This window comes from Vipera berus, assembly GCF_964194415.1.
Source record: "Vipera berus genome assembly, chromosome: 1".
Taxonomy (NCBI): domain Eukaryota; kingdom Metazoa; phylum Chordata; class Lepidosauria; order Squamata; family Viperidae; genus Vipera; species Vipera berus.
Window position 1 is genome coordinate 323545336 of NC_138202.1, and position 27398 is coordinate 323572733.

A 27398-nucleotide genomic window follows, 5' to 3' on the forward strand; every position below is an offset into this window, starting at 1 on the left:
ACATGGCTATGTGAAGGTTAGATTAGTTAGATTCCTATTGCTCCCACTATTCTGATGTTCCAAGAACTGCTTAAGACCTGTTGTTTCTCCCAGAATTGGGCTAAGTTGGGAGTCAAATCTGTTTGGTTGGGGTTTTTTTTGCTTCTTGGCTTTTTATATGTTGGTCTTTGGTCATCTCTTCTTGATATAGTTTGTTTTCTCTCAATTTTAATTTGTAAGTTTCCCAGAATCAGTATGAAGTTCAGCCGCTTTGAAATTGAAATAATAGGGTTTTTTTTTAAAATAATAATAATAATAATAATCCAGATATTTTAGTCAGAAGAGAGAAAACATATATGGTCTTTATCCCAAAACTGATTATTGTAATTTTAGATCACTTTTCCCATATCAATACCCATCCAGTGTATTGGGTTATCAATTTCCAGAGTTTCCATCTAGTCTGGCTCACAGTTTAGAAACTGCAGCCTCAACACATGTGGAAGGCAACTAGTTACAGAAGGCTTTTAGATACTCAGTGATACCCAAGTGGGTCTGATTTATAGAAAATCAATTTCTTTTGAGTTTTTGTAATAGTGTGAGTCTAAAAGCACAGTCTGTTACTAATCATTGGAAAATGAATTGTAATAAGACACCAATATTCATGAATGATGTACTGTCTTTATTTTTAATTAGCCTCAGAGGGAAATTATCACATTGAAATTAGAAAAAAATATTGATGAATTTCTATTTATTGAGAAGATGATATATCTATAAAAAAATCACAATTGAACCTTCTCTGAATAATTCATGTGGATTTTGAATTCTGTTATTAAGAGATACAGAATAGTTTTAGCTTGATTCAAGCTACTAGATATAGAAGCATTTTGTATAAGTGCATATTTTTTTCCTTTGTACATGCTTTTTTAAGGTATTTCGTTTTGCATATTTCCACAATCGTTTTAAAGCCAATCTGTACTGATCTTGGAATGTTTTTTGCAAGTCATCCTGGAGGTCCTTCTAAATCTAAAGTAGGGGATGAAATATTTTAATATGCTCCAAGGAACAATACATACATTGATCAATAATAAAACAAGAGTAGCCAACCTGCAATCCTTTCAGGATTCAATTTCAAACCCTCTTTTTGTGACCTTTAGAGCTTCCTCTGAACCAGATCAAAATAAGTCAGCTCTCTCCAGGTCCTGTCCTTACAACATTGTCACCTGACAGGCTTCTAAAGCCTGGGGAGCACCTGCAGCCGGCGTCAACTTCCCTCCGCCCAGTACGCTCCCACAGAGAGGCCCTCCTCAGGGTGCCACCGGTCAAAGAATGCCGACTTCCGGTCGAGCTCCGGATGGCGCCCGATCTCCGCTCCTTCCGGCGCGATCTTAAAACACATCTCTTTGAACAAGCTGGCCTGGCCTGATGGGATGGGGTTGGATTTTATAAATGGATTTTAACTGTTAATCTGTATTAATTTATTATGGGCACTGTTTAACTACTTTTTAATAATTTTTAATTTTTGTATCTTGTTTTATGTATTGCCCTGTTCACCGCCCTGAGTCCTTCGGGAGATGGGCGGTATAGAAATTAAATAAATAAATAAATAAATAAATAAAGCAGGTGTTCTCAGTACCTGCCCCTGCACTTTGAAACTGCCCATTGGCAGAGATTTCATCAGCTTCTTCCCTCTTGGGTTTTAGGAAAATTGTCAAGATCTTGCACAGGAAGAGGGTGTGTTGTAATTGAAAGCGGGGATTGCAAGTGCACAGCATTTGCAGTTTTTATGTTTTATCTCTTTTGATCTTTTTGCTTTTATATGTATTTGGTATTGGAGGGCATTATTATGTTGACATTGTTAGTGCCTACAAGAAAGTAAGAAAGTACAGTTTCTACTGCTGAGGTGAAAACTAATGGAAATTGTTCTGCATTACATATTAAATATGTATGTAAATATGTAATATGTCTAAAACAGACAAATTACAATTAAACAAGTTCCTCCAATATTCCCACCAAACTTCAGTCCTGCCCATCTGTATGATGTAACTACACCAACTCGGCAGCCCTTAGCTCCTCCCAAAACATTAAGTGTATTCTTGCCCATTGAATTTTTTCCCACCCGGGTTTACAACTCAAAATTTGAACAAAGCAATGAAAAATTCTATAATTTGAGTTCCAAAAAGTGCCACTTACTCTTCATTACACACCTATTTTCAAGCACAGGTAGAATAGAAGTACGGTATGTTTTGCAACTTAAAATGAGGAAGCAAAAGGAAGATAATCCTTGGCTTATTATCTATTAATATTCAGTTAGCCTAAAACTTTTTATGTAATCTCACTACAACATATTTCTGTTTTGTACAGAGTTCTATTTCTATAGTAAAATATTAACTGTATGCATTTTTCTTCTGGCAGAAAATTACAGTGTTTACAAACCTATAAGCTTTGAAATGGTATACCTTTTTTCTAAAAGATATTTGAAAAGGCAGTCAAAATAATTTCTTAAGGACTGAGGAATATTATTAAGCTAAAAGAGGATTGTTAAAAATATTTGCTTTTTTGATTGCACACAGGTGCACCCAAGTGCAAGTCCATCACAACAGAAGATGGACATAAGCCAGAAAACAAAAAGAACATGCTTTTAATGGAGTCCTTCATTATCTAACAAAACCTTTCATGGAGCCAACAGCATGTGTCATTGCTGTTATCTTACTAGGCAGTTTGCATGCACTAAGGATTGCTCTCAATTCTCTGGTTGAAAAGATAATTTTTTTTAAAAAAGCATGGAGTCATGCTGATTTATTAACAATTAAACCTGAAAAATCTCTAAACCTTCTAAAAACAAAACCTAGCTGAGTAATTCTTCCAAAGAGAGATTACATAGCAGGTTATGTCAGCTGTCATTTTTAGGTTCAACAAAATCCAAGTCCCTTGGCCTGTTTGGAAAGAAGTTTGTGGTCTGTGCAGGTTCTAGCAGCAGTTGCTATAGAAATGAGTTACATGGGAATCTTTTCCAGTTATGAGAGGAACCTGTGCAGATTTTATGTAGAACTCTTCCTGTTGCATTCTGGGAAATCTATGGAGGTACACTCGGTTCAGATTCCTGATCAACTCTTGTTTGTTTGCCAGTTTGTTAAAATTTACCCAATGTCACTGTAGCATTTCTGGGCAACTAACATCCCTCAGAGCTTTACTTACAATTCCCCCCCCTGAAATACAAGCCTGTTAATGTCTTAAAATATAATATAAATGAATTGGAGAGCAATATAGATTTGCATGAATATGAGAATACTTAGAAATTCAACACCATACTGCAGTATTATGATTTTGAATAATCAAAGTATGTCATCTTTTTTCCTAAGGAGTTCCAGTGCCTGTTTACTACTTCGGAAATTGTAAGGGTCGTTTTATTCAGTGTATCTTGCTTGAAACAGAACTGCCCTGAGGCATGAGACAAATGTAACAAAAACCAGATACTAGTGTTGATTCCTTAGGTAAGCTTTGCATACATTTTGATACCAGTGCCATATTTTAGTCATCAGGTAGTTCTGATGCCTAGTGAATAAAGCTGGGACTTTAAGCAAATTAAAAACCCAGAGTTTAATATTACCTATATCCCATGACGCTTTCCTTGTTTGCTGCTAGTGCTTATGTTAAGGAATGTTCATTGGACAAGGTTTATTTCAGAGAAATTAGTTTACCTGATCAGAACCGGGTCCAGGTTGGAGTAAATACTCAACAAGATGTCTTTTGGAAATCCCTCCCAAAGTAGAATAGGCTCTAGCCACATGCATATTTGGTAAAAGCATGTGGCCATTAATTTTTCCCCCCAGAATACAGTACAGTAATGCATTATGGAAAACTTGAAGTGAGGGGTACTACAAGGTTCTGTCCTTGGATCAGTACTCTTCAACATCTTCATAAATGACCTAGATGAGGGAATAGAAGGGGAACTTATCAAATTTGCAGATGACACTAAGCTTGTAGGAATAGGCAACACCCTAGATCAGACATGTCAAACTCGTAACGTCACGTGACGTCACACAATGTATCGGGACGGTTTTGCCATTGCCGGCAATGGGGTGGGTGCGGCTTCTGGATGACGCATCCGGCCCGCAGGCCAGCAGTTTGACACCCTGCCCTAGGTGATAGGCTCAAGATCCAGAGGGATCTTGACAGACTTGAACATTGGGCCCTAGCTAACAAAATGAAAATCAACGTAGAGAAAAGTAAAGTTCTTACACTTAGGCAAGAAAAACCAAAAGTACACATATAAATTGGGTGAAACCAGGTTTAATAGCAGGAACTGTGAGAGGGATCTTGGAGTCTTAGTGGACAATCAATTAAATATGAGCCAACAGTGTGTGATGGCAGCCAAAAAAGCCAATGCAATTCTAAGTTACATCAACAGGGGGATTTAATCAAGATCACATGAGGTACTAATACCACTCTTTAAAGCTTTAGTAAGACCACACTTAGAATACTGCAACCAATTTTGGTCTTCACACTATTAAAAAGATGTCTAGAAAAAATGCAGAGAGCAACAAAGATGATTAGGGGACTGGAGGCTAAAACATATAAAGAACAGTTACAGGAACTAGGCATGGCTAGTCTAGTGAAGAGAAGGACCAGGGGAAACAGGATAGCAGTGTTCCAATATTTGAGGGGCTGTCACAGAGAAGAGGGGATCAAAGCACCTGAAGGCTAGACAAGGAATAACATGGAAACTGACCAAGGACAGATTCAACCTGGAAATAAGGAGAAATTTTCTGACAGTGAGAACAATTAACCAATGGAACAGACTGCCTTCAGATCTTGTTGGTGTTTCATCACTGGAGGCTTTCAAGAAGAGACTGGATTGCCATCTATCAGAAATGGTGTAGGGACTCCTGCTTGGGCAGGGGATTAGACTAGATGACCTACAAGGTCCCTTCTAACTATTCTATTCTATTCTATTCTATTCTATTCTATTCTATTCTATTCTATTCTATTCTATTCTACTCTACTCTACTCTACTCTACTCTACTCTACTCTACTCTACTCTACTCCTTTGCAGATCTTTTTCTCCTGCTGTAGTGGTATTTCATGTCTATAGTTGTAAGGAAGGACCAGTCACACCCATGGGTGCTTTGGATGTGGATGTCTTGGGTTTTAGCCTTCTTCCTATTGCTTGTTAACATCTTAATTAAGTTACTGGAAAACCATTTGTTAGTCTGCAGTAAGGTATCAGTATGCTGATATTTTAGTGGATTGATAGGTCACTCCAGTAAATATAGACCCTGAATTGTGTTCAACAATTGTATAAAATAGATCCATAAAACTACGGAATCCTCAGTGCTCTCTGAGCTTGTTTGCTTGCTTGCAAACATTTCATTATCCAACTGGGTAATATAATCAGTAGTAGTGAGTATGTAGTTTGCTCCCTGTTTATATACAGTAGCTTGGCCTGCCACTGTTGGTAAGGGTATGGTTTTCTCCTTGGTTATTCCTTAATTAGGGTATTGTTTTCTGCTTGATTGATTGTCTGGTGTTAATTTCTCTTATCTGGGTGTTGGCTGCTGGCGAAGATGTATTCTGGTTTTGTTTCCTTCTTAGCTTTTTATTGTCTCTTTTGAATGCTATATAAATATGGTTTATTTCTGTGTCTACTGAAATCTGATTTGTGTGAATGCTAGGCTTCCAGGAGTTTCCTAGCATTTTTTAATTGGCTTGGTTTAGGACGCTCACAATTTTTCCAGTTAAATTTTGGTTAGTTAACATGTTTTGGAGGGCTTTGGTTGATTTGTATGGTATGTGATGCCACGTGGTTGTAATCTGTTGGTAGCTTCTGAGATGTTTCTGATGTATGACAGTATTATCTTTTTCATAGCTTGTGTTTGTTCTGCTGTAGTGAATGTAGTGGTCTGGACTTTTTGATAAAGTTGGATGGGTGTCCATTTTGTTGGAAGATGTATAAGTGATCTGTTTCCTTTTTCTGATGTTCCAGGTTGCTGCAGCGTATTAGTTCTCATCTGAATAATGTTCTTAGATGGCTTCTCTTGTGGGAATTTGGGTTGTTATTTTGGTAATGGAGCACTTAATTACTGTGGATTGTTTTCAACAGATTTCCGTTTCTAATTTCCCTTCTATTGGAACATAAAAATATATAATCCCAAATACCTCAGAGACTGACAATACAATACACATCTAGATATTCCCTGGCAAGGAAGAACAAGATAATTTTGTCAAGTCCCAAAGTCTTATTGAAAAAAAACCCTGGTCTTTATGTCCTTTTGAAAACTAAAGAATGTGGGGGTCAATTTAATCTCTGGCAAAATACTCTTCCGGAGATGGTGGGGCAGCAACTGAGAAAGCCTTACTTTATGAATCCTATTGATGACATTCCCTATGTGAAGGGGCCTGGAGAAAATTTTTTCTTCCTGATTTTAGTGAGCAGGCAACAATCACTGGGAGTAGGTATTCCTGAAGCTATCCAGTTGATGTATAACAAGGGTGTCAAACTTGCAACATCATGTGGCGTGGCGTGATGTATCGTGACTTTTTTTCCATTGCTGGCAATGGGGTGGGCGCAGTTTTGGCACGACGCATCCGGCCCATGGGCTGGCAGTTTGACACCCCTGATGTATAACTTCCCAGGCTGAGCTGGAGATGTTTTGGAAGTTCTGAATCAGTGTCGAGAGGCTGTGGGAGTCTAGAATTGTACTAACCAGCTCAAACTAACTCTTACAAAGGTTGAATTGCTGCCTATCTGGAAACTAACTCAGAGGCACTTCCAAGGTTAGCTGTAGATAGGGTCACCTTTCACATGAAGAAGCAAGTCTGCAACTTGATGTCTTCTTAGACTCATGCATTCTCTGAAATACCAAACTGAAAACATGGCCTTTGCTCAGCTGAGAGTGACACCTGGAATACTGCATCCAGTTTTAGTCACCATGTAACAAAAAAGATGTTGAGATTTTGGAAAAAGTGCAAAGAAGAGCAACTAAGATGATTAAAGGCCTGGAGACTAAAACATATGAAGAACGGTTTCAGGATTTGAGTTTGGCTAGTCTAGAGAAAAGAAGGACTAGGGGTGATGTGATTGCAGTATTCCAGTATTTGAAAAGTTGCCACAAAGAGAAGGGGGTCAACTTATTTTCCAAAGCACCACAGGACAGGACAAGAAACAATGGAAGTAAACTAATCAAGGAGAGAAGCATCCCAGAATTAAGGAGAAACTTTCTAATAGTGAGTACAATTAACCAGTGGAATGAGCTTGTCATTGGAAGTTGTGGGTGCTTCATCATTGGAGGTTTTAAAGAAGAGATTGGACAGTCACTTGTCTGAGATGGTGTAGGGTCTCCTGCTTGAGCAGTGGGTTGGAGTACAAAACTTCTAAGGACCTTCCAGCTCTATTCTGATTGATTTGCCAGTTTATAATCCTACTTGAACCATGAAACCCTGGTAATAGTAACTCCTATCTTCATCACATGTGACTTGATTAAAGAAAAATTTTCATTTATCAACCACTACTGGATTAGCAACTCAAGTTTAATGGCTGTGCTTATGATCATACTGTACTTCAGGTTTCCTTTGCTTTATGGAGTTGCAAAGGCTGTAAATGTGAAAACTGTTACAAAGTTACAATTACCATTTTAATTGTGAACAGTTGCTCTACAAGGAACATGCTAAACAAGGACTAGATGTAATGTCAAATACAGTGTAAATACCGGTAACTGCCCTTGAAAGTGGTCCAGACATTTTACTTGGTATAAAATGTGGCCAGGAGGAGAATCACTATTGTGACATGACATCTATTTTTCTGTATCCATGTTAGAATTCCATTCAAAGCACTTCACTCCAGGATAGTTTAGGGACTGTTCATTCCAGGTAAAACCTGCTCAGCCTAGGTAAGGGACATACAAGGTGCAGTCCCTGAAAGAAATCAGGGGACACAGACCTAAAGGACTTATTACTCTTGAATGAACCCCATTCTTTTAGCATTCTTTGCCCCCAAGGTGAGTATGGCACCCTTGTTACTGATTTTTCCCCCCAAGGCTGTTAAGACATTATTACTTGATTTTTGAGGTTGATTGTCATTGGGTTTTGTGATTTTTATGAATAGGATAGTTTATTTGCTGGTAGTGACTGTTTTGATACAGTGTATTGTGTTGATTTACGGTATCTATTTTAGTTTTAATCATTGTCAACAGTGAAGGTTGACATATACTTGGAAATAAATAAATACAGGGAATATTATTTATTTAGTTTACATAAATTTATATAATTTTTTTACATAAGTATGACTTTGGAAGAACATTATTAGCATAATCATGTTCTTGGTAACTTGGAAGCAGCCATGTCAAGAGAAACATAATGTCCAAGCATTCCACAGCACGACTCACATTTTTAAAACTAGGCGACAAATTCTAATCATGTAGTTCATATCAAGCTTTTATTTCATCTAAAGCAATGATAGGTTCCTATGCTGAAATTTCTTCTCTCCCTCCCCATCACTGATGGATTTAATATATTTGTAGTACTGGATCTATGTGATACCTTATAAAGACTAAAATTAAGTTTAAGCACAATCTGACTGGAAAACTAATACTGTACCTTATCTTCTATATATAATAGAACAGTAATCTCAAATGCTGTGAATATACTGGTTGCGTCACTTATTTCTTGTAATTTTATTTTATTGCTCCCGTGTTTAAATGTAGGATATTTCTGAAATCTTGTATCATACATGAAACCTAAGAATGTAAACAAATAGTACCATATATTGACCTGAACAAATGCAATGCTCTTGGAAAGCTGAAAGTACAGGAAAACATAGAGCAAATAGCTGTGTATGATGACATAGGTTGTTAGAACCTTTACAGTTTGTTGTTCAGTTCCTTGACATATTTTTATATATTCCATCAATTCCTATAGCCTTCCAATTGAGTAATGAGTGAAGTACTGATCTAATTTCATTCCTTAGCATTAAACATTCAGATAAGCAGGACACATTTTCTAGGGTAATAATATCTCTAGTATACATAATTTCATTACATTCCTTTAGTCCTTGTTTGATCTTCCTTGAATCAGTAATTACAGGTAGTCCTCAACTTAAGACTGGAATGGAGTCTGAATTTCCATAGTAATGAAGGCTGTAAATCGTAACTCAAAGCACCCATGTGACCAAACTTGATTTTTTTTTTTGCAGCAACTGTTAAGCAATATGGCAGTCATTAAGTGAACCCAGCAGTCGTTAAGTGAATGCAGCAAATCCATGTATTCCTGTGGGTATTTTTTTCTGCAAACAGGCAAAAAACATTATAAATCCCAATAACCTGATTGAGAAAACTGCAACTGGCAGTAAAGGTGAGCTAGTTGCCAAGCACCTGATATGCGGTCATGTGACCGTGGGGTGCATACAGCTGTCAGATTTCTGGATGCAGTAAATAGCTTGGGGGGGATGTCTGTTGTAACTTCAAATGGTTATTAAGTGATCAGTCATTTAGCAAATTATCTACCTCATCTTTTCTTCAAAAATTCTGTTGTTTGTTCTGACATCTAGTTTGCTTTCTTCCATTTCTTCATCTTTCTCTTTCACACTTATCCTTCCTTAACATCTTTTTCAGCTTATTCAGTTTCTCTTGTTCCCAATCAATGAGGTTCAGCACTTCCTGATGTTCTCCTGATACAGTGAAGATCATGCCATGGAAATTGGTTGGCTTTCTTGGAACTTGCCTGTGATCAATTTGTGATCTGTTCCACACTCAGTCCCTGGCCATGTTTTTGCTTTTATAACTGAACTCTTCTACTTCCTTCTCTCGATAATATGGTCAATTCCAATAATAGATTAATTCCACTTTTGTAATAGACAAAACTTTCAAGATGTTCCCTGAATGAACTGATTCAAGGTCAAGCTGTGGGGGGAACTAGAGGAATTCCATGCCTTTTCCTTTTTCTTCAGAGGACCACGGGGATGCCGGTTGTTGTGCATACTTAACAGGCATTAACATTAACTAAACGCCTCCCATCCCTACAAAAAATACCAGCCCACCCTTTTCCTTTCGAATGGATTCGGCTCTTCTGTCCCAGGAGAAGCGAGGGAAGGAAATCGGCCCATTTACAATAAAGGGAGGCGAAAGTTGGCGGTGAGCAAGGAAGGTTAGCATGCGGGAAGAGGAGAAGGAGGAGGAGTTAATGGCTCGGACGCCTTGTTGCTATGGGGAGACAGAGGGAGGAGGTGGCTCCGCCGCTGCTATTGCTGCTTGCAGGGCAGGGAAAGCCAGAGGCGGCGACGCTGCTGTTCTGTGACACATTTCCCATATTGCTGCTACTGCTGCCATATTGTGCCCCCATCCTCTCTCCCCCACCCCCCACCCCCCATGCGCCTGCTTCATGAGTACAGTGAGTTGGAATATTTCCTTTTATTAACTATTTCTGGGGAAAGTGGGCGGGAATCAAATATTTCTTTCATTTCCCTCCTAATTTGGGATTTTCTCTTCTTTCCATTTATTTGTAACTTCCAAATCTTTTTAACTGCTAAGTTCTAGCTAGTCTTTCTCTCTTTTCCTTTTCCCTCCTTTTTTTTTTTTTTTTTAAAAAAAAAAATAAATATTTCCAGATGCGGGGGCTAAGATGTGCGCGAGGAAGACGCCGTGCTTTTTTTCTTTTTTCTTCCCTCAGTTGCACAATGTGAGCTGGGTAGCGCAGAGGCTTACATTGCGCCGCCGGCGTCCTTGCGTGTCTCCGCGCGCTCCGGCTCAACGTTTAATCCGGGCAGTGGGTGGAATCGAGCAAAAGCTGCAAATGGGGGGGGGGGAAGGGGAAAGGTGATCGGGTCGAGCGGTATGTTAGAAGAGTCGAAGATCGGTGTAAATTGGGAGTTTGTACCTCCGGAGGGTCTATTTGTTCATCTGGGAGGAAAAATATTTGCATGGCCAAGGCAGAGCTTTTGTGCCTTCTTGCTGGGGGGTGGGGGAGGAGGAGAGGAAGATGTAAGTATTTCAAAGGAGCGACTTAAGAAGAAAGAGAGGTCGCTTTCCACCAGCTTCGAAGCAGGGCTTCTTCCAGGCCGGTTTTGCAGAGGCCAAAGGTTGGGGGAAGAAGGACTTTTCGGTTGACTAGCATTTGCACCGGGGAGCAATCGGTCTGCCCGACGGTTCAAATGGGACGCGAGGTGAAATTAAACTAGAAAGGCACGTGAACATGCTAGAAAGGCTTGCTTGGCGAATCTAGGGGAACTCCTGGAGACGATCGTGCCTGTTGATCGAAGAACAATCTCCTCGAAATAGCTGGTAACGTCTTGTGCGTTGATAGCGACCTGCTGCGAGTTGTACTCCGGAGGCGTTGCGGCGTCTATTCGAGGGGAGAGTTTTACGGCTTCCGAGAGTAGGCAGGCGGAGGGGGGGGGGCCCGAGTTTCCCTGGCGGTGGGGAAGGGCTCGAGTCTTTTCTCCGCGATCAGGGATTGGCTTTAAGACTCTGGGGCAGGGGTAGGCAACCTTGGCTCTTTTATGACTCGTGGACTTCAACTCCCAGAATTCCTGAGCCAGCAAGGCTGGCTCAGGAATTCTGGGAATTGAAGTCCACGAGTCATAAAAGAGCCAAGGTTGCCTACCCCTGCTCTGGGGACTCCTTCGGGCTGCTCGGCTGTCGCAAAACACCCCCTTTCTTCTCCCCCTGGACTTGGCGTTGCTCTCGTGGGAGACCGCTGCCATGTGGCTGTTCCTTCCCTCTACGGACGGTCGTAATAAAAGATGGGGAAGGAGAAACGCTTGAGCGACTGCAGAAATGTGACACCCTTAATAAAACGACCCGGGGAGGAAGGGAAAAGCTTGTCAGTTTTTTGTCATCCGCGTGAAGTTGTACGGGCTAAAATCTCTCGACCGGATTGCAGAAAACTTAGCTCTTGGAAGTTGCATTTCTTCCAGTTTAAAGGAGGATTTTCCACCCCCTCCCCCCCGGTCATCGTTTGCGATTTGTTTAGTTCCGCCAGTTTCGCTTCCCCCATTTTGGTTGAGGCTGTGACAGCCACGTGGCCGGCAAAGCCTTGCGCAGGGAGAGGCGGCCATGGGGTCACACGGGCGACTGTGGGAGCGTGTGGCTCTGTGTAAGCAGCTCAACACAAAGCCAGGCACACAAGAGTAGAGCTCCTCCTCCTCCTCCAGGGGAGCTTAAGAACAGGAACCCCCTCCATGCGATCTCTGCAATATTGCATCAACCCCCCTCCTCCCTCTGTGCCGTTTTTCTGTGCTTCCGGCTACTAAAAAAATACAGTGATGCGAACTCGTTATTGATAAAACTGAATTGAACTGCAGAAAACAAACTTGCACCCGTTTGGTTTCGATTGTGCAAACGGGTAGAAAGAATAGTAATCTCCCCCTTGAAAATTGTTAACTGTAAACGTTAACTGTTAACGTTAACTGCAAACGTATTTGAAATATTTAGAAAATACATCCTCAGTTTTAAACCCACTTTAACCCCCCCATCTCTCTATGTATGAAATAGAGAACTTAGTGAAACAATGATCTACTATTGTTCTTTTCTAATAGTCCTGAACATGAAAGGGGAAAACAATGTATACTGTAAGCCATCTGAAGCCATTTCTGCAAATTGGAGGTTGTTGCATTGTTGTCTACAAGATGCTAGTATTCTTCCCTCTTCCACAAATATTTTATTTTGCAGGGGAAAGGCATGTATGTGTATCTGCTCTTTTAAAATATATGTTATATTAAAGTACATTATTCTTTTAATGTATCAGAACAATTTATGTGCTGTTGAACCCAGATAAGGTTCTAAGTAGTTTACCATTTGCTTACAGTTGTGTTTATTTTTATTGTATTTGTGATGAAAAAATTGCAGCATTTTTGTAGAGATCAGTTTGAATTAGAAAACACAGTTGATATATATTTAAATGTGCCTCCTCAGAGTAATTGGTTACTGTATTAAACCATTGATTTTCATCTCTGATGTATTGAAATTTAGTAATCTCAAAAAGCAGTTGTACTTGAGAATTATAACATATTTGCGCAGGTGTAAAAGGGCACCAGTGGGAGAAGACTGAACTAGTGTACACCCTAAATACACAGCATTAAATTTCTTTACAGTTTAAATATCTAACCTGGGTAGTGAGAAAATGGGAATATGTTTTCCCATGTTGAAATATGGAATGTACTTCTACAGCAGTGTACTTGTTGCCACAGTTTAGGAAGATGGGAAAAGCCTCTTTCACTAACTGTTTAGCAACTATTCATAATGATAGGTTTTAATTTTGGCTTTGATTTTAACTGCATTTTGTTACAATGTTCACTAGTATTGAAAACCATCTTGAACATGGGGATAAATAAAATTTTTGAATGAATTTACTACATTTAAGTACTAAAACTCACTTTTTGCAAGAATTTGGTTACCCTTCTCAACTTCCGCTACAGCCCATCAGAAGGAAAAAACTTTGTATAATTCATAAATTCTTTCATTACAGATTATTAGATAATGTTCTTTTCAGCTGACTTGTATTATGTCACTTATGAATGAGGGTTTCCCCTATAAAGTTTGTTACCATCTCTACCAGCAAGTATGACTGCCTTGGTTGTAATAATGAGGAGTATTAATGGCAATCTTTAAAGGAAGGGTTGACCATATGGCAGGGGTGTCAAACTTGCAACGTGTTGTGATGTTTGCAACTTTTTTGCCATTGCCGGCAATGGGGTGGGCGCGGTTTCGCTATGATGCATCTGGCCTGCAGGCCGGCAGTTTGACACCCCTGCTATATAGGGAATAATCCACCTTATATACCTGTATCCTGATTTTTAATGTACCGTAATTTGTGTCAAGACTGCACATTTTATCATTCATTCCCGCCCCTTTTGTGATTTGGAACAGTGTCCTTTCTGAAGTTGATAAACTACAATTCTCAATATCTCTTCACTTACAGCCTTGTTTGAGTGAACTGCTGGAGTTGTGTTTCAGCAACATACAGAAAATCATAATTTTCTGCTTATGTTCTTGAGAATAGTGTGTATATTGCTATGCATAGTTAACATAGGCCAAAACATATGTACATGCTGATTTTTTCACTAGAAAATTCAAACCTTCTGGGTGATAAGGACCAGATTTTATCCAGGTCTTTTATTACACTCAAATGAAGACTAATGAAACCATTATCCTTTCCAAATTTTGTTTTTTAATAAGGTTGGAGATGGATAGGTTTAGGTGGGCACACAAAAGAAGTAAAGGGTAGAGCCATCACACATAGCCCCATATTCTCCAATCATAGTTTACATGCCCCGTTTAAATCTTAGTGCTTCACCAGTGCTAATATGGAAAAAGGTCCTTGAAGATAAAAAGTTTTAAAATCACATGGACAAATTGACTTAAGTAACAGTAATTATGTAGAATGTAGATAACATCCAAAAAGCTTTTTGCACAGTGCTGTATGTATCCATTCAGGTGTGTTCCATTGAATTCAGAAAAGCAAGTATGCATAGGATTGCACATCCAAACTATTTTGAATCGTAAAAATCTATATGTTTCAAAGGGAACATAAATCCCTGTTGTAATAGGGAAATGCACAATTGTCTAGCACACAGGCAATCTGTTCTTCATAAGTACTAAAATTTGGAGCAGAGGACATGCCAGGAGAGCAATCATGACCTTGTATTGGAGTTTTTCTTATCAATAATAATAATAATAATAATAATAATAATAATAATAATAATAATAATAATAATAATAATAATAATAAAAGTTGGAATGGACCTTGGAGGTCATCTTGTCCAACCCCCTGCTCAGGCAGGAAACCCTATACCAGGGGTAGGCAATCTTGGCTTTTTTATGACTCGTGGACTTCAACTCCCAGCACAGCTGGCTCAGGAATTCTGAGAGTTGAAGTCCACGAGTCATAAAAGAGCCAAGGTTGCCTACCCCTGCCCTATACCATCTCAGACAAATGGCTGTCCAGTCTCTTCTTAAAAACTTCCAGTGTTGGACTATTCACCACTTCTGGAGACAGGTTGTTCCACTGGTTAATTGTTCTAACTGTCAGGAAGTTTCTCCTTAGTTCTAGGCTGCTTCTCTCCTTGACTTTATACATTACATTGTCCAATATTTCAACTCCATCGAGACATAAAGTAAACTGGCAGGTAGTTTCCTCATATTGTCTTGATATGTTTGATGCATGTGAGCCTGTAATTATGAACTACTTACATTACTTTTTCCTAGTATCTTGACAGTATCTTTTGCATTTTCACAGTCAACTTGGCTCTTTCCCTAGAAGAGAGAGATTTTATTAGGCAAAATGACATTGTTTTCCTTCTAAGCGTAAGGCAGAAAATCTGAATGAAGTTACATAATATTGGAACTGTACATAGTTGGGTATAAAAGGATTTAAGTTTCAGAGGGCCGATATCACTTTAATAGCCTAGTATCTATTCTGCTTGCTCATTCTGAAATATAGGCAGAAATCATGTTTTCATTCCATTTTGAAACTGAGGGAATCAAACATCTGGTTGGCTGTAATACAGTAGGTAGTTGTAAACCAATTGTAAGTTATTCCATGTTATGTTGTAATATGAGATCTTGAATCAACGTCCATGCCTGTCACATAAAGTTAAATTAATTACCCTGTGTAATTGTTGAATTTTTAGTCTGAAACGAAATATGGTATAGTCCTCCCTCAGAGCTATTTGGCCTTGCAAGTAGGGCTTGTAGGGCCTCAAACAGTTGCAGTGATTTGCTCTATAGGAAATTAAAATGATGTAAGGCTTTTGGAATGGTTCTTATCTAGTTGGATAAGAGGTTGGAAAATGGGGACAAGTTGCTCTTGGTCACTATTCTTGCTTCCCTCTTTGCATTTTAGGACTATTGTAGTATAGACTGCTTGCACATTACAGAGTTCACTGTTTATTAGGTTTGATATTATGCAGGGAGCTCCCATGGGAAGTAGAAGTCAACAGATAATTTTCCTGGATTATGAGTAGGGAGGAGAGTGTTTTCCTCTTTATGTGTAGAACTAAGACCACATAGGCTGTAGTGATCATCACTGAGGATGAGGGATGATTTTCCAATTTGTCTGGCATGCTGACCTATACACCTTACTGATTTTTTGCTATGGGGAAATTTATTTATTAATTAAACGTATTAGCCGCCTATCTCGCTGTGGGGCTACTATGTGTACAAAAGCTGAGATACCAAAACCAGAATAATTAACACCAGAAAATCAAAGAACAGGAAGGGACTATTGGATTGAGTCCTCTTGACTTGTGGGCATTTTGAGACATAGCTTCTCTTGTACCTCTGGGAATTTTGGACATCTTGTATCTGTTTTGTAAATCTTGTACATCTGCATCTCAGAAAAACATTCTCCAAACCAACAATCATGTTAATTTATGTATTTATCATATTAGCATGCTACGGACTCCCAACGTCTCTGGTCAGCTGCCTTTGTACTGTCTTCTGGGAAATGGGTGCATTGTGACAAAACAGCCATTTTGTGGGAGAATTTACAGCATAATCGTAAAATTGCAGATATACACAGCAGTCCAAAAACACTATCCCTATTCTGTACTCAGCCACTACTGAAATGGGAGGGTTGTAGGCATTCTTGGAGCCTTTTCAGACTTCACAGAGTTTTTCCAAATAGAGCCATGGCCTTGCAAATCAAGTTGTATGTATATTTTGGTTCTTCGTGCTCATACATTTGCCCTATCCATTCCAGTAGATGTGTGTATATACAGCAAAGCAAAATCATCACAAATTACTGCCTGTCTATGGTTATACATTTTATCAAACAAATGATGCTATGTGCATTGGCAGAAGGCCACATTTATAGTCAGGCTCAATAGTTGTCCAAAAATAGAACATACTATTTTCTTCCAAGTTTTGCTAGAATCTGAGCCTGATATTTTGAAAAGTCACATCTGGTGGGATGAATGGAAATGTTCAGTTGAATATATACAAAAAAGAGACATGCTATTGAAGGATATTTAATTTAACATTTTAATTGGTAATGTAATTAGTTTGGCCTATGATTTATGTTAGTGTTTCAGGAACTAGAAATGTTTAGGTGTTGATTCACTTGAGCCTCTAAATTTAACTGGAAATATTCTTTTTTTTTCTTGCTTGTTTCCCCCCCTAAAAATCACTTAATGAAAAACAGTCACATATTGTGCATACCCATGGCTTGTTGAAAAATTTGTTGAACTTATTCTTAGGCTAAAAAGTAGTCCAGCTAGGCTAACTGTTAATTTTGACATTGAAGCATTTAATACTGATGCAGCTTTTTCCTCTCTACACTGTTGGAGTGTTATCTGTCCATACTTGAATTGGGAGGAAAGAAAAACTAGCTCTGCCCACCTCACTTTCCTCCAAAATAATGCATAAATGTAAGTTTCATATAACTTGCAATTATCTTTAGATGGTGTGTAAAGAAGAAGGAAAACATTATTTTAACACTGATGCAGTTAAGAACTTAAGCCTAATCTTACTCGTGGTCTGGGTGTAAAAGGAAAGCAACATCAAGGAAAAAAAAGATTACTAGGGCATGATTGTATTGTCGCTAGGTGCAAATCGGGGAGAAGCTTTCGAAATGAAAACCATATGTCCACATTGAAAAACCTCCTTACTCTGTTGCATACAGATGTACACAGGTAGACCTTGACCTATGACCACAATTGAGCCAAAAATTTCTGTTGCTGAGACATTAGTTAAGTGAATTTTGCCCCATTCTACAACCTTTTTTTGCCACGTTTGTTAAGTGAATCACTTCAATTGTTAATTTAGTAAAAGGGTCATTAAGTGAATCTACCTGCCCCATTGACTTGGCTTGTAAAAGTTCTCAAAAACTGATCACATGACCCCCAGGACACTGCAGCCATCATAAATATGAGTCAGTTGCCAAGCCTCTGAATTTTGATCACATGACCACGTGGATTTTGATCACATGACCACGTGGATCACATGACCACATGGATGCTGCAATGGTCTTACGTGTGAAAAATGGCCATGAGTCAATTTTTGTGTTGTAACTTCAAACGCTCACTAAATGAACTGTTGTAAGTTGAGGACTAGCTGTATGTTTTTCCCCCTTCTTAAGGCAAACTTCTCCTTTTTCAGAGTTGAGCATATCAAGACATGGGCCATTTGAACCCAGGAGAAGCAATTGTGGAAAGTCCCAGTTAGCTAGGTTCTTTGCTAATAGCATTATACTTCCAAGACTATTTTTCATAGCTGGTTTTTCAATAGCCCTTTCTTTTAATTGCTAAATGAAGTTTACAACAAAGGATGGGTACATACAAGCATGTATGAGCCATTTAAAAAATGGACAAGCGACCTGATGCTTATGGAAAAAAGCCTGACTGTTGACATGTCTCATTAATAATACAAATGGCAAAGCTGAGTGCATGTCCTGGATGTGCTTAAAATCTTAAGACTCATTTAACTATCAGAAGGTCTTGCCATCAGACAACAGAGAAACAACAATAACTTGGATCTTTTGGTTTTCTGATGCTGAGCAATATTCTAGTATGCATGTTTTGTCTGGCCAACTGATAAGCCAGCTTGCCTAAACCTATAACTGAGCGGTTTTTATCCCTGAGGAGAACATAATGCTTCAGTTGTCTTGGATACATGGTGGTGTAAGTAGGACTGTAATCAAGTATAGGCTCTCTGCAGTGCATTTTGGAATTTAAATCTGACCTCTGATCCCAGTAGCAGCTCCAGTGAGATGGGTGGTGTATACTAGCAGATATGTGGTAAATTCTGAGAACAAAGGGAAAAAGAAATGAATATAATTCTTTGCCTTAGATACCTTGCATTTTTCTTGAATGTATCCTACTTTCTGTGAATGATTGTTCTTGTGCTTGATGGCTAAGCAAAATGAAGCTTAAGTTGCTTATTTAGGTTTTTCTCTGTTAACATGCAGTGGTTCCACTAGAACATTAAGGTATCAGAATGAAATGTGCATTTATTTCAAAGAAGCTGCATCTACTTTGAAAGTTGGGAGGTAAAATACTCCAGTGAACTGTCAAGGTGTAGAATATCAGGATAGATTCAGTCTCCATGATCAAGCTAACATTCTGTGTTTTAGGCTCAAATACAGTTGAACCCGTATAACTGATTGTCAAATACACGTACTGTATGCAAGCAGAGGTACTGACTGAGCTAAAATCAAGCTAAATCATCATGTGCTCGTTTGAATTTGGCTTAGTTTGTTGGATGACTCTAGTCATTCATCCAGGTTACTGTAAAATTCTATTAATGTGTGATTTATTCAGTAAACTATAGCCTCTAATGTCGTCTGAACTTCACCATATTCTTGGTTCACATAATGCCAAACAGCATCAAAGTTTCACTGTTGCTTTTTGGGTTCTGGTTGCTCTGTGCATGAAAGTCCTTGCTGCCTTATAGTGCTGTTTCAGCTGTCTCTGTTTTTCACATGGAATTCCTCCCTTATTTTATTAAACCAGTTCAGCCTGGAACAAAAACAAGTTTTATGTGATGTCACTTAATAATTACAGGTTTGGTAACAATCCTCCTCTTCCTTCCCTGCCCCCACTTGCACTCTTCTGCACACACACGCCCTAAAAGCATCGTAACATAATGCACTCTAGCATTACATGCCAAAGGTTTAAGTGTTGGTAATGAGGGCACAGTCCATTTGTTCAGACACTGATTGGAACGTGCAATGCTGAGCAAGCGGGAAGTCATGGAAGCTGAACATGACACTGTTCAGAATGTAGCACGCTTGCTAGCTTCAGCCTTCTCAGGCTGCCTGATGCTATTTATTATATTTTATTTTATTTTATATTTCTTATTTCTAAACTGCCCATATCTCTCAGAGAGGGGCTCTGATGCCCAGACTATGGGCAAGGAGGTGAAAGGATTCTTCTACTGGAAAGAAAAATTCCTACCTAAGACATAACATGAGGCAACATATACTTTCTTGGGCAAAGCTTTGTAATGTGAATTTTTAAAACATATATAATGAAAATAATTAGGAATTTGATAATTACCCTTGGTACTAGTTCAGCTTGGCAGTTCCAAAGCTGTATTTGGCTTTTCAAGAAAAAAAAAGTCACACTGACTCTCTCACAAACAAGCAGGGGGAGAGAAATGCTCAGTTGCTTGGGTGCACTGAAAAGTCGTTTCCAATTCAACAACATTTGTTTGAACTGGAACAGCTAGCCCTTCTCTATGTGATACCCTCCCAATTGGACCACGGATCTTCTAATTCTACTCTTGTGTGATCATATTAGATGGGAATTATGGGAGATGTCACATATAGTTGGAGGGTTCCTAATTGGAGAAAACTGGACTAGGCTGGACAGATAATCTGACCTGATCAAATGTCTTTTTGTGTTCTGTGTTATAGTATGAAGTGGGGAGCCTATCGTAGCTCTAACCTTCCCTCAGCAATCTGTTTCTCCTTATTCAGTTTGCTTATTTTCTACGGTAATTTGGCATCACGAATAAGCTGTTGTTAGGGCTGACTTGGATTATACTTTGAAGCTAGTTTGAAATCATAGCATAGTGCAGAGATGTGCCATTTTGATTTGGCAGAACCTTTAAACTTTTGTTTGTTGGGCTGAGATTTTTACAAAAGGGGAAAGAACAAACAAGTGAACAGGACACAACCTGAATTAGTTTTATGTCTGTTGCACTATATTAATGTGTTATATTAAAAGTTCTTTTGTTCTTTCTACTTTTTGCATACCTGGCTCAAAAGTTAACACTGAATAGGTTTGCCAGTCTATTCAAGTATGGTCTACTGTTACTTGCTTAGTACAGACATCATGACTAACAATGAAACCTAAGGGCTTGGAAAACAGGAATGCACAATAACTCTTTGAAAATTTGAAATGAAATACTTTATCATGAATCTGTTGTGTAGGTAGAAATGTTTCTGAAATGTATGTAAAATCAGTATTTCAAAAATTATATATGAAATAATAAAACAGCAGCAGCTGGATTTATATTGCATGGCAATTTTTAGGTATTTGAGACAGTAAAAAGAAGTTGTGAAAAGGAACAGTTTTTGGCTAAGAATATTCCTTCCAAGCTGTTTGAAGCTAAATGGCTTTATCAGTTCTATGTGGCAAAGAATAACATTGCAGGTGGAGAGAAACTACTAGGTAGCTAGAATTAAAATCCCTTCGTTATTGTGAAAAAATCAGCCCTCTATCAGTTCAGTACGTGGGAGAGAAACAAGATGGTAAAAACAGCAACCTCCCAGAATGCTTTTTCTTCTGTGGATGTTCACATATGTAAAGTATGGTGTATTTTGCCACAAATCAGCTGCCAGTTAGGTTTGAAGAAATCACAGTGCCATTGCTATAGAAACCTGCACTTGATTAGATGTCATAACTCTGTTTGATTCACACTGATGTGCTCTAGGTTCCTACTGTGAAATGAAGACAGTATTTCTTTTATGTAGAGGAAGAATATAAATTCTGCTGCTTTACAGCTTACCAAATGTCTTTGATGCAGAATTTAATCAAGGTGGGTTACAGCAAACCAGCAAGCATGGTGTTGCAGCTCTGTTGTAAGCTACAAGTTTAATACATTTGTGGTAAAAGTTTTATGGTGTTTTAATTTAGAGAAAAGCTGTGTATTACAGAGTTTATCCTTCCCATTGGGAAATGGGTTCTTATATACAAAAAATAATTCCTTATATTCAAATGGAGGCATCTTTGGCTGGGTCCAATAATACTGAGCTTGATTAGCAAAAATGTCGATGTTTATTAGACTTTTCAGTTCACACTTTAATGTCACAAATGTAAGGTAAAGGTTCCCCCGCACATGCGTGCTAGTCGTTTCCGACTCTAGGGGCCGGTGCTCATCTCCGTTTCAAAGCCGAAGAGCCAGCACTTGTCCGAGGACGTCTCTGTGGTCATGTGGCCGGCATGACTAGACACCAAAGGCACACGGAACGCTGTTACCTTCCGACCGTAGTGGTCCCTATTTTTCTACTTGCATTTTTATGTGCTTTCGAACTGCTAGGTTGGCAGAAGCTGGGACGAGTAACAGGCGCTCACAAATGTACGGTGCATTAAATTTGCTTATGATCCAACCATCTTTCTGGAAGGGCTTCTATTTTTTAAGAGCTTGATGCATCCAACAGACGAGGATATGGAGTCCTTGGTGATCTCTGAGTTTGGTTGTTTGCTTGCACAAATTTCATTACCCAATAGGTAATATCAATGCACTGATCCGTACAACAGCCACTATTTGAATAATGAAATGCCTGTAAGCAAATAACCAAGCTCAGAGAGCACCAAAGACTCCCACAGACCAGTGTATATAGGCTATAGAAGGTGTTTCAATGTTGGTAAATCAGATTTTGACAGCAAAGAATACCTAAACTGAGGACATCAAAGTGGAATTGTGTAAACATGGTATATATGTTGTGACTAGCCATTGTCTCAGTTATGCAGCATTTAGTTATTTAATTGATAGATCTACTACTTTTATTATTGATTCTTGGAAGTTTAATATGCTTAAAGATTATATGCATTATCTTTTAAGTCCTTTATTTTGAAAAATAAGCAGATTATACTGCCAAACCACAGTGCAGGTGAGTATTAGCAACATCATGTACAGTTAGTCCGTTAGTATTATGCGTAAACCAGTTAACACTTTCCATGGCCAAATTTTTCTCACTTCATACCCTGCACTTTAAGTATTTTTTCTTCAGAATGATGGTGCATTTCCATCAAGACAACCTATAGTTCTTTAAATGACTCCCTGTTGTATTACAGATGATGTGGATCCGTCTTCACTCTGCTCTAAATGGAAGCCATGTTGCCAGTGAAAGCTGAACATTAACTCTGAGATGAAAATGATAAGCTAATTCGCTGTATTTCTGATTTCTCTCAAAATCAGAGGAGTGCATAATAAATTTTTGTCATGACACCACCATCACCACCTGTGCCTTTTGGGAAATCGCAGCTAACTCCACAGGGAAGACACTTGAGAGATTCTTCCAGTTTTAATATTATTAGACGAAGAACTTGTAATTGCTATAAGAATTATTAACAGATGGAATAACTGGGAAGATAGGGGGAGTTTCTTTTTATTTATGGCTATAAAAGGCTAACTAAACTAGCAACCTAAGCACATTATGGAGTTTAATACATAAACTACAGGTAGATGTCAATTAGTACTGATAATGAATCCCATGAAGTGGTCATATTATTTGAATTTGCAGAATTCAGACTGATATTTCTATGGAAAATAAGATAATAGGTCCCAGCTTGATGGAAAAAGGCAATGAAAATGTTTAAACATAATTTTTATATGTCTATGAATGAAATATAACAGTAAAAAAATTAAAAAACATGTTTACAACTTACATGTATTTTTGCAAAGTCACAGAGAAGTTATAGAAAGCAAAATAAAACAAAAAAATTCTAAATATAATTTCTAAAGAATAAGCCTACACTGACAAAAACATCTTTGACATACAACCAGGAAGTTGTAGCAACATTGTTATTAATACTACCTTTCAGTCATTTTTTGTGTGGTTTTAGCATTTTTATTGCTTTCTAATGGATTACAGATCTCATAAATATTTAAAATATATACAACAAGCAAACAAAGGACATGCTGGAAGATAAACCCATATCTCCAGTACTGCTGTAGTTCTTCAAAATGAATCTCATCTTTTCTGAGCTTTCTCCAGCAGAATCTTCCTTTTGTCCATTTTGCTCAAACCATGATTAGCCTTTAAAGCAGAGGTCCGCAACCTTTCTGGCTCTGTGGACTGGGGGCTATCAAATGGAGCTTTGTGCACTTGCCCACTGCTTGCACGGCCCAGTTCCCAATGGGCCATGGACCGGTATTGGTCCATGGACCAGGGTTGGGGACTCCTGCTCTACCAGGTCTGGGACAACTCGCCAAGGGACAATTCAATCCTGTATTGTTTCATCCAGTTACTTTTATTATTAGTGACCACGTTTTTGTCGAAACTATTGTAACTTTTGCATTTCTGAATTGACTTTATTTTATTATTATTGCCAAGGTTCTGTGAAAATTAATTTAGCTTTTGTATTTGTTGAATTGTCCAATGACAAGTTGTCTCGCAGCGAGTTGGCCATGCCAAGCTGTGCCCTTCTGGCCTCTAAAACCTCAAGGACAATCACAGATGTGCTAGCCTCAACTGTGGGTATGCTAGCCTTGCATTAACTGAATTTTGGTTGGCATTATACAGTAGGTTTTTATTATCTTGCCTAAGATAAAGTTCCTGGAAACTTAAAAGTTTGCAAATATTTTGTGAACATTGCTAACTAAATAAAAGTGTTGCCTGTGTGGATTTTGGATTAGATAATGGATGTTTTAGTGTTTTAATAATCCTGATCTACCTTGCAAGTTCATACTAGTTGCTGAAGTAATTAGCTTGTCTGCTTTGAATGTTCAAGCTGTTAGGATGGTAAATGTTATAATCATAATTACCAGAATAACTATATTTTACCATTTGGAATTTTTGCTCTGTGGGTGCTATTAGCTCTTGATTTTCTTTTTGTAGCAACAATATCCTCTAAGCACTAAGGAATGGAAAACTTTGTAGAGGTTTTTTCTTTGCAGTCTTTTCTAGAATGGCCACATGGAGAATCAATATTGGTCATATGATTTGCTTTGTTAGTGAGATTGGGGGCATATAAATTTAATAAATAATAAAAAATATTTATGTGGCTGCAGAGTCTTGGCAGAAATACTGCCAAGAAGCAGCAGTCCACACTCTTGTGAAGATGAGGGGTATTTTTGCTGTGAAATGCCTTTTTTTGAAAGCCAAGAATCCTGACTATCACATGATTCAAAACTAAATAAATCACTATTTCACCATTAATAAAACTACAAGTAGTCTTCATTTAGTGACCACAATTGGGTTTGGCAACTCAGACATTAAACAAAGTGATCCTTAAGTGAAACTGACTGTGCGCTCATGATCTTATTTCAACTTGGAGGGGTGTGTGTGTTATTGGTTTTTTTATTATTTTTATACTGTGTTTTTATTGTTTGTAAGCTACCCAGAGTCGCTGTGAGCAAATAGGCAGCAATATAAATTTTCTAAATAAATAAATAAACTTTTATTTGCTTCACAGACCTTTGAAAGTTGTAAATGCAGGGTTTGTCATAAAGGTACTTTTTCATCATCGTTGTAACTGGAAAAAATTGCTAAGCAAGGCAATCAGTAAACAAGGAGTATCTGTATCCCGTTTTTGTCAGATATTTTGTAAAAATATAGATGAAGATTTGTTAAAATAGAAATCTTAGATAATACTGAACTAGATGATCCAGTGATCAGACTAAATATAGGGCCACTAACAACCTCTCTTTTAATGCTTAATATTTTATTTTTATGTCTAGGCCTACAAGATTAAATGGGTCCAGTAACAGGAATGACTCCGGATAAGAAAGCTGAAACACCAGTAGAAAAAGCAGCAGGTTTAAGGCATATCCAAAGAATGGGAAGCTTGCCGGAGGCAGGTGATGCTGCTCGACCAAAGGCCACAGCTGTGGATAGTGAAGTAGCAGACGATGAGCTCACCAATTTGAACTGGCTGCATGAAAATAGTAATCTCCTAACGAACTTCAGCCTGGGAAGTGAAGGTCTTCCAGTTGTTAGTCCTCTGTATGATATTGAGGGGGATAATGTGCCAACATATCCATCCTCCTGCTATTCTAATCCGAAGAAGAAATCTGCCACATCTAAGCCCCCGTATTCTTTCAGCCTTCTTATATACATGGCAATTGAACATTCTCCTAATAAAAGCTTGCCAGTGAAAGAAATTTACAGCTGGATTCTGGAACGCTTCCCATACTTTGCTACGGCTCCTACTGGCTGGAAGAACTCCGTCCGGCATAATCTTTCTCTGAATAAGTGTTTCCGAAAGGTGGAGAGAAGCCATGGCAAGGTGAGATTAGAGTTGTTTACATGTGTTTCTTTTAATTACCGTAAACCTGTTTTCTTTATTGGAACCCTTGATTCAAGTGTTTAGTAGAACATAAACAAATATGGATTGTTTTGGGGTCTTTGTTACCTTATGCTGGTTTTGCTAAACCAGGTGCCTTCCAGATATGTTAGGACTTCAAATTATATTGATTAGACAGCCTAATCATTATAGCGTCAGTGCATCTGAGAGAGACCTAGTTGAGGAAACTGCTCCTTGTAAATGTAAGGCTGTTACATTCTGTTTTGACAGCCTGACATCTTTTAATCATCATGTACAACCCATGTGGTTTAGAAGTTAGTGTGTTGGTCAGTTCTAAGGTGTAAAAGCTCAGTGGGTGAGTATGTATTTGCTGCCCCAATTAAAAAATATACTGCTCCAATTAAAAAAAAAACTAATTGGTAAGAGTAACTTTAGAGCAATGTCTGTCTCTCAGTTCAGTCTACGTCATAAGGTGATAGTTGTTTGGTGGGCTGGGGTGAAATGGAAGGATAGAATGCTGTGTATGTTCCCTTGATAGAGTTCAAATGATAAATATTTGTACCCACAAAAGCTGTGATAACAAATGACATTTGCATGAATTGAACAGCTGGAAATGAGATTACCGTATTTTCCAGTGTATAAGACGACTGGGCGTATAAGACGACCCCTGACTTTTGAGAAGATTTTCAAGATTTTTCGTCTTATACGCCGGAAAATACTTACATGCCAGTTGCCAAGTGTCCGACACAAGCCCGATTCAGACCCGTCTGATGCAGATGGTGCAAAGCCCTGCCGGTTCCCGCCCGACACTGGACGGCTCCGCCGGTGCCGCCTCGAGAGGGAAGGGCGTGAGGCGCCTGCCACGGCTCCCCGAGGACTCCTTAGCAGCTGGGGAGCGCGCGTGTGCGCAGGACTGCCCTGCCGGCTCCCGCCCGACGCCAGCCTGCCATGCTTCCTCCACAGTGAGAGGGGAGGGCGTGCCTTCCCAGGCTCGTCGACTTGCAGCCACGCCGGAGCCAAAAGGGGCTTTTCCTTCCACCCACCCTTTGGAATAAACGCAAGAGCTCCTGGGGTCTGGCGTTTGCAAGGGGGAGGGGAAGGGGCTTAGAGGCTCTTGGGGGTGGGAAGGGAGAGTCACGTTGGAGGGGGGACTGGACTAAGGAGGCTTGAAGTTGCTTTGCAAGAACGAGGGCGCTCGATTGATTTATGTACTATTTTCCAGCATATAAGACGACTGGGCGTATAAGACGACCCCCCCAACTTTTGAGAAGATTTTCATGGGTTAAAAAGTCATCTTATACGCCGGAAAATACAGTATGCCTTTCAGTTCCATCCTCAGCTTCACTAACAGTTTCTCTCTCACTTCTATACCTATGAAGCTACCTTCTCCCCAGGCAGCCCTTGTTCCACCCAGCTCAGTACTGTTAATGCTAAATGTTAGAGGTTTTCCAAGATTTGTGGTACAAGTTTTTCCCAATCTTTAAGAGCTTAAACTGGTATGTCAGGAATTACTGGT

At 38.9% G+C, this 27398-nt stretch overlaps 1 protein-coding gene across 1 annotated transcript in view; it reads left to right on the forward strand.

Annotated features, from left to right (window-relative positions):
* The first annotated feature begins 10247 nt into the window (after positions 1-10247).
* Positions 10248-27398, forward strand: part of FOXN2 (forkhead box N2) — a 50948-nt gene continuing 33797 nt past the window's right edge. Inside the window, exons 1-2 of the mRNA XM_081313751.1 lie at positions 10248-10359; positions 25317-25864. Coding sequence (XP_081169877.1) covers positions 25331-25864 — 534 coding nt within the window. The 5' untranslated portion in view covers positions 10248-10359; positions 25317-25330. The remainder of the gene's footprint in view (positions 10360-25316; positions 25865-27398) is intronic.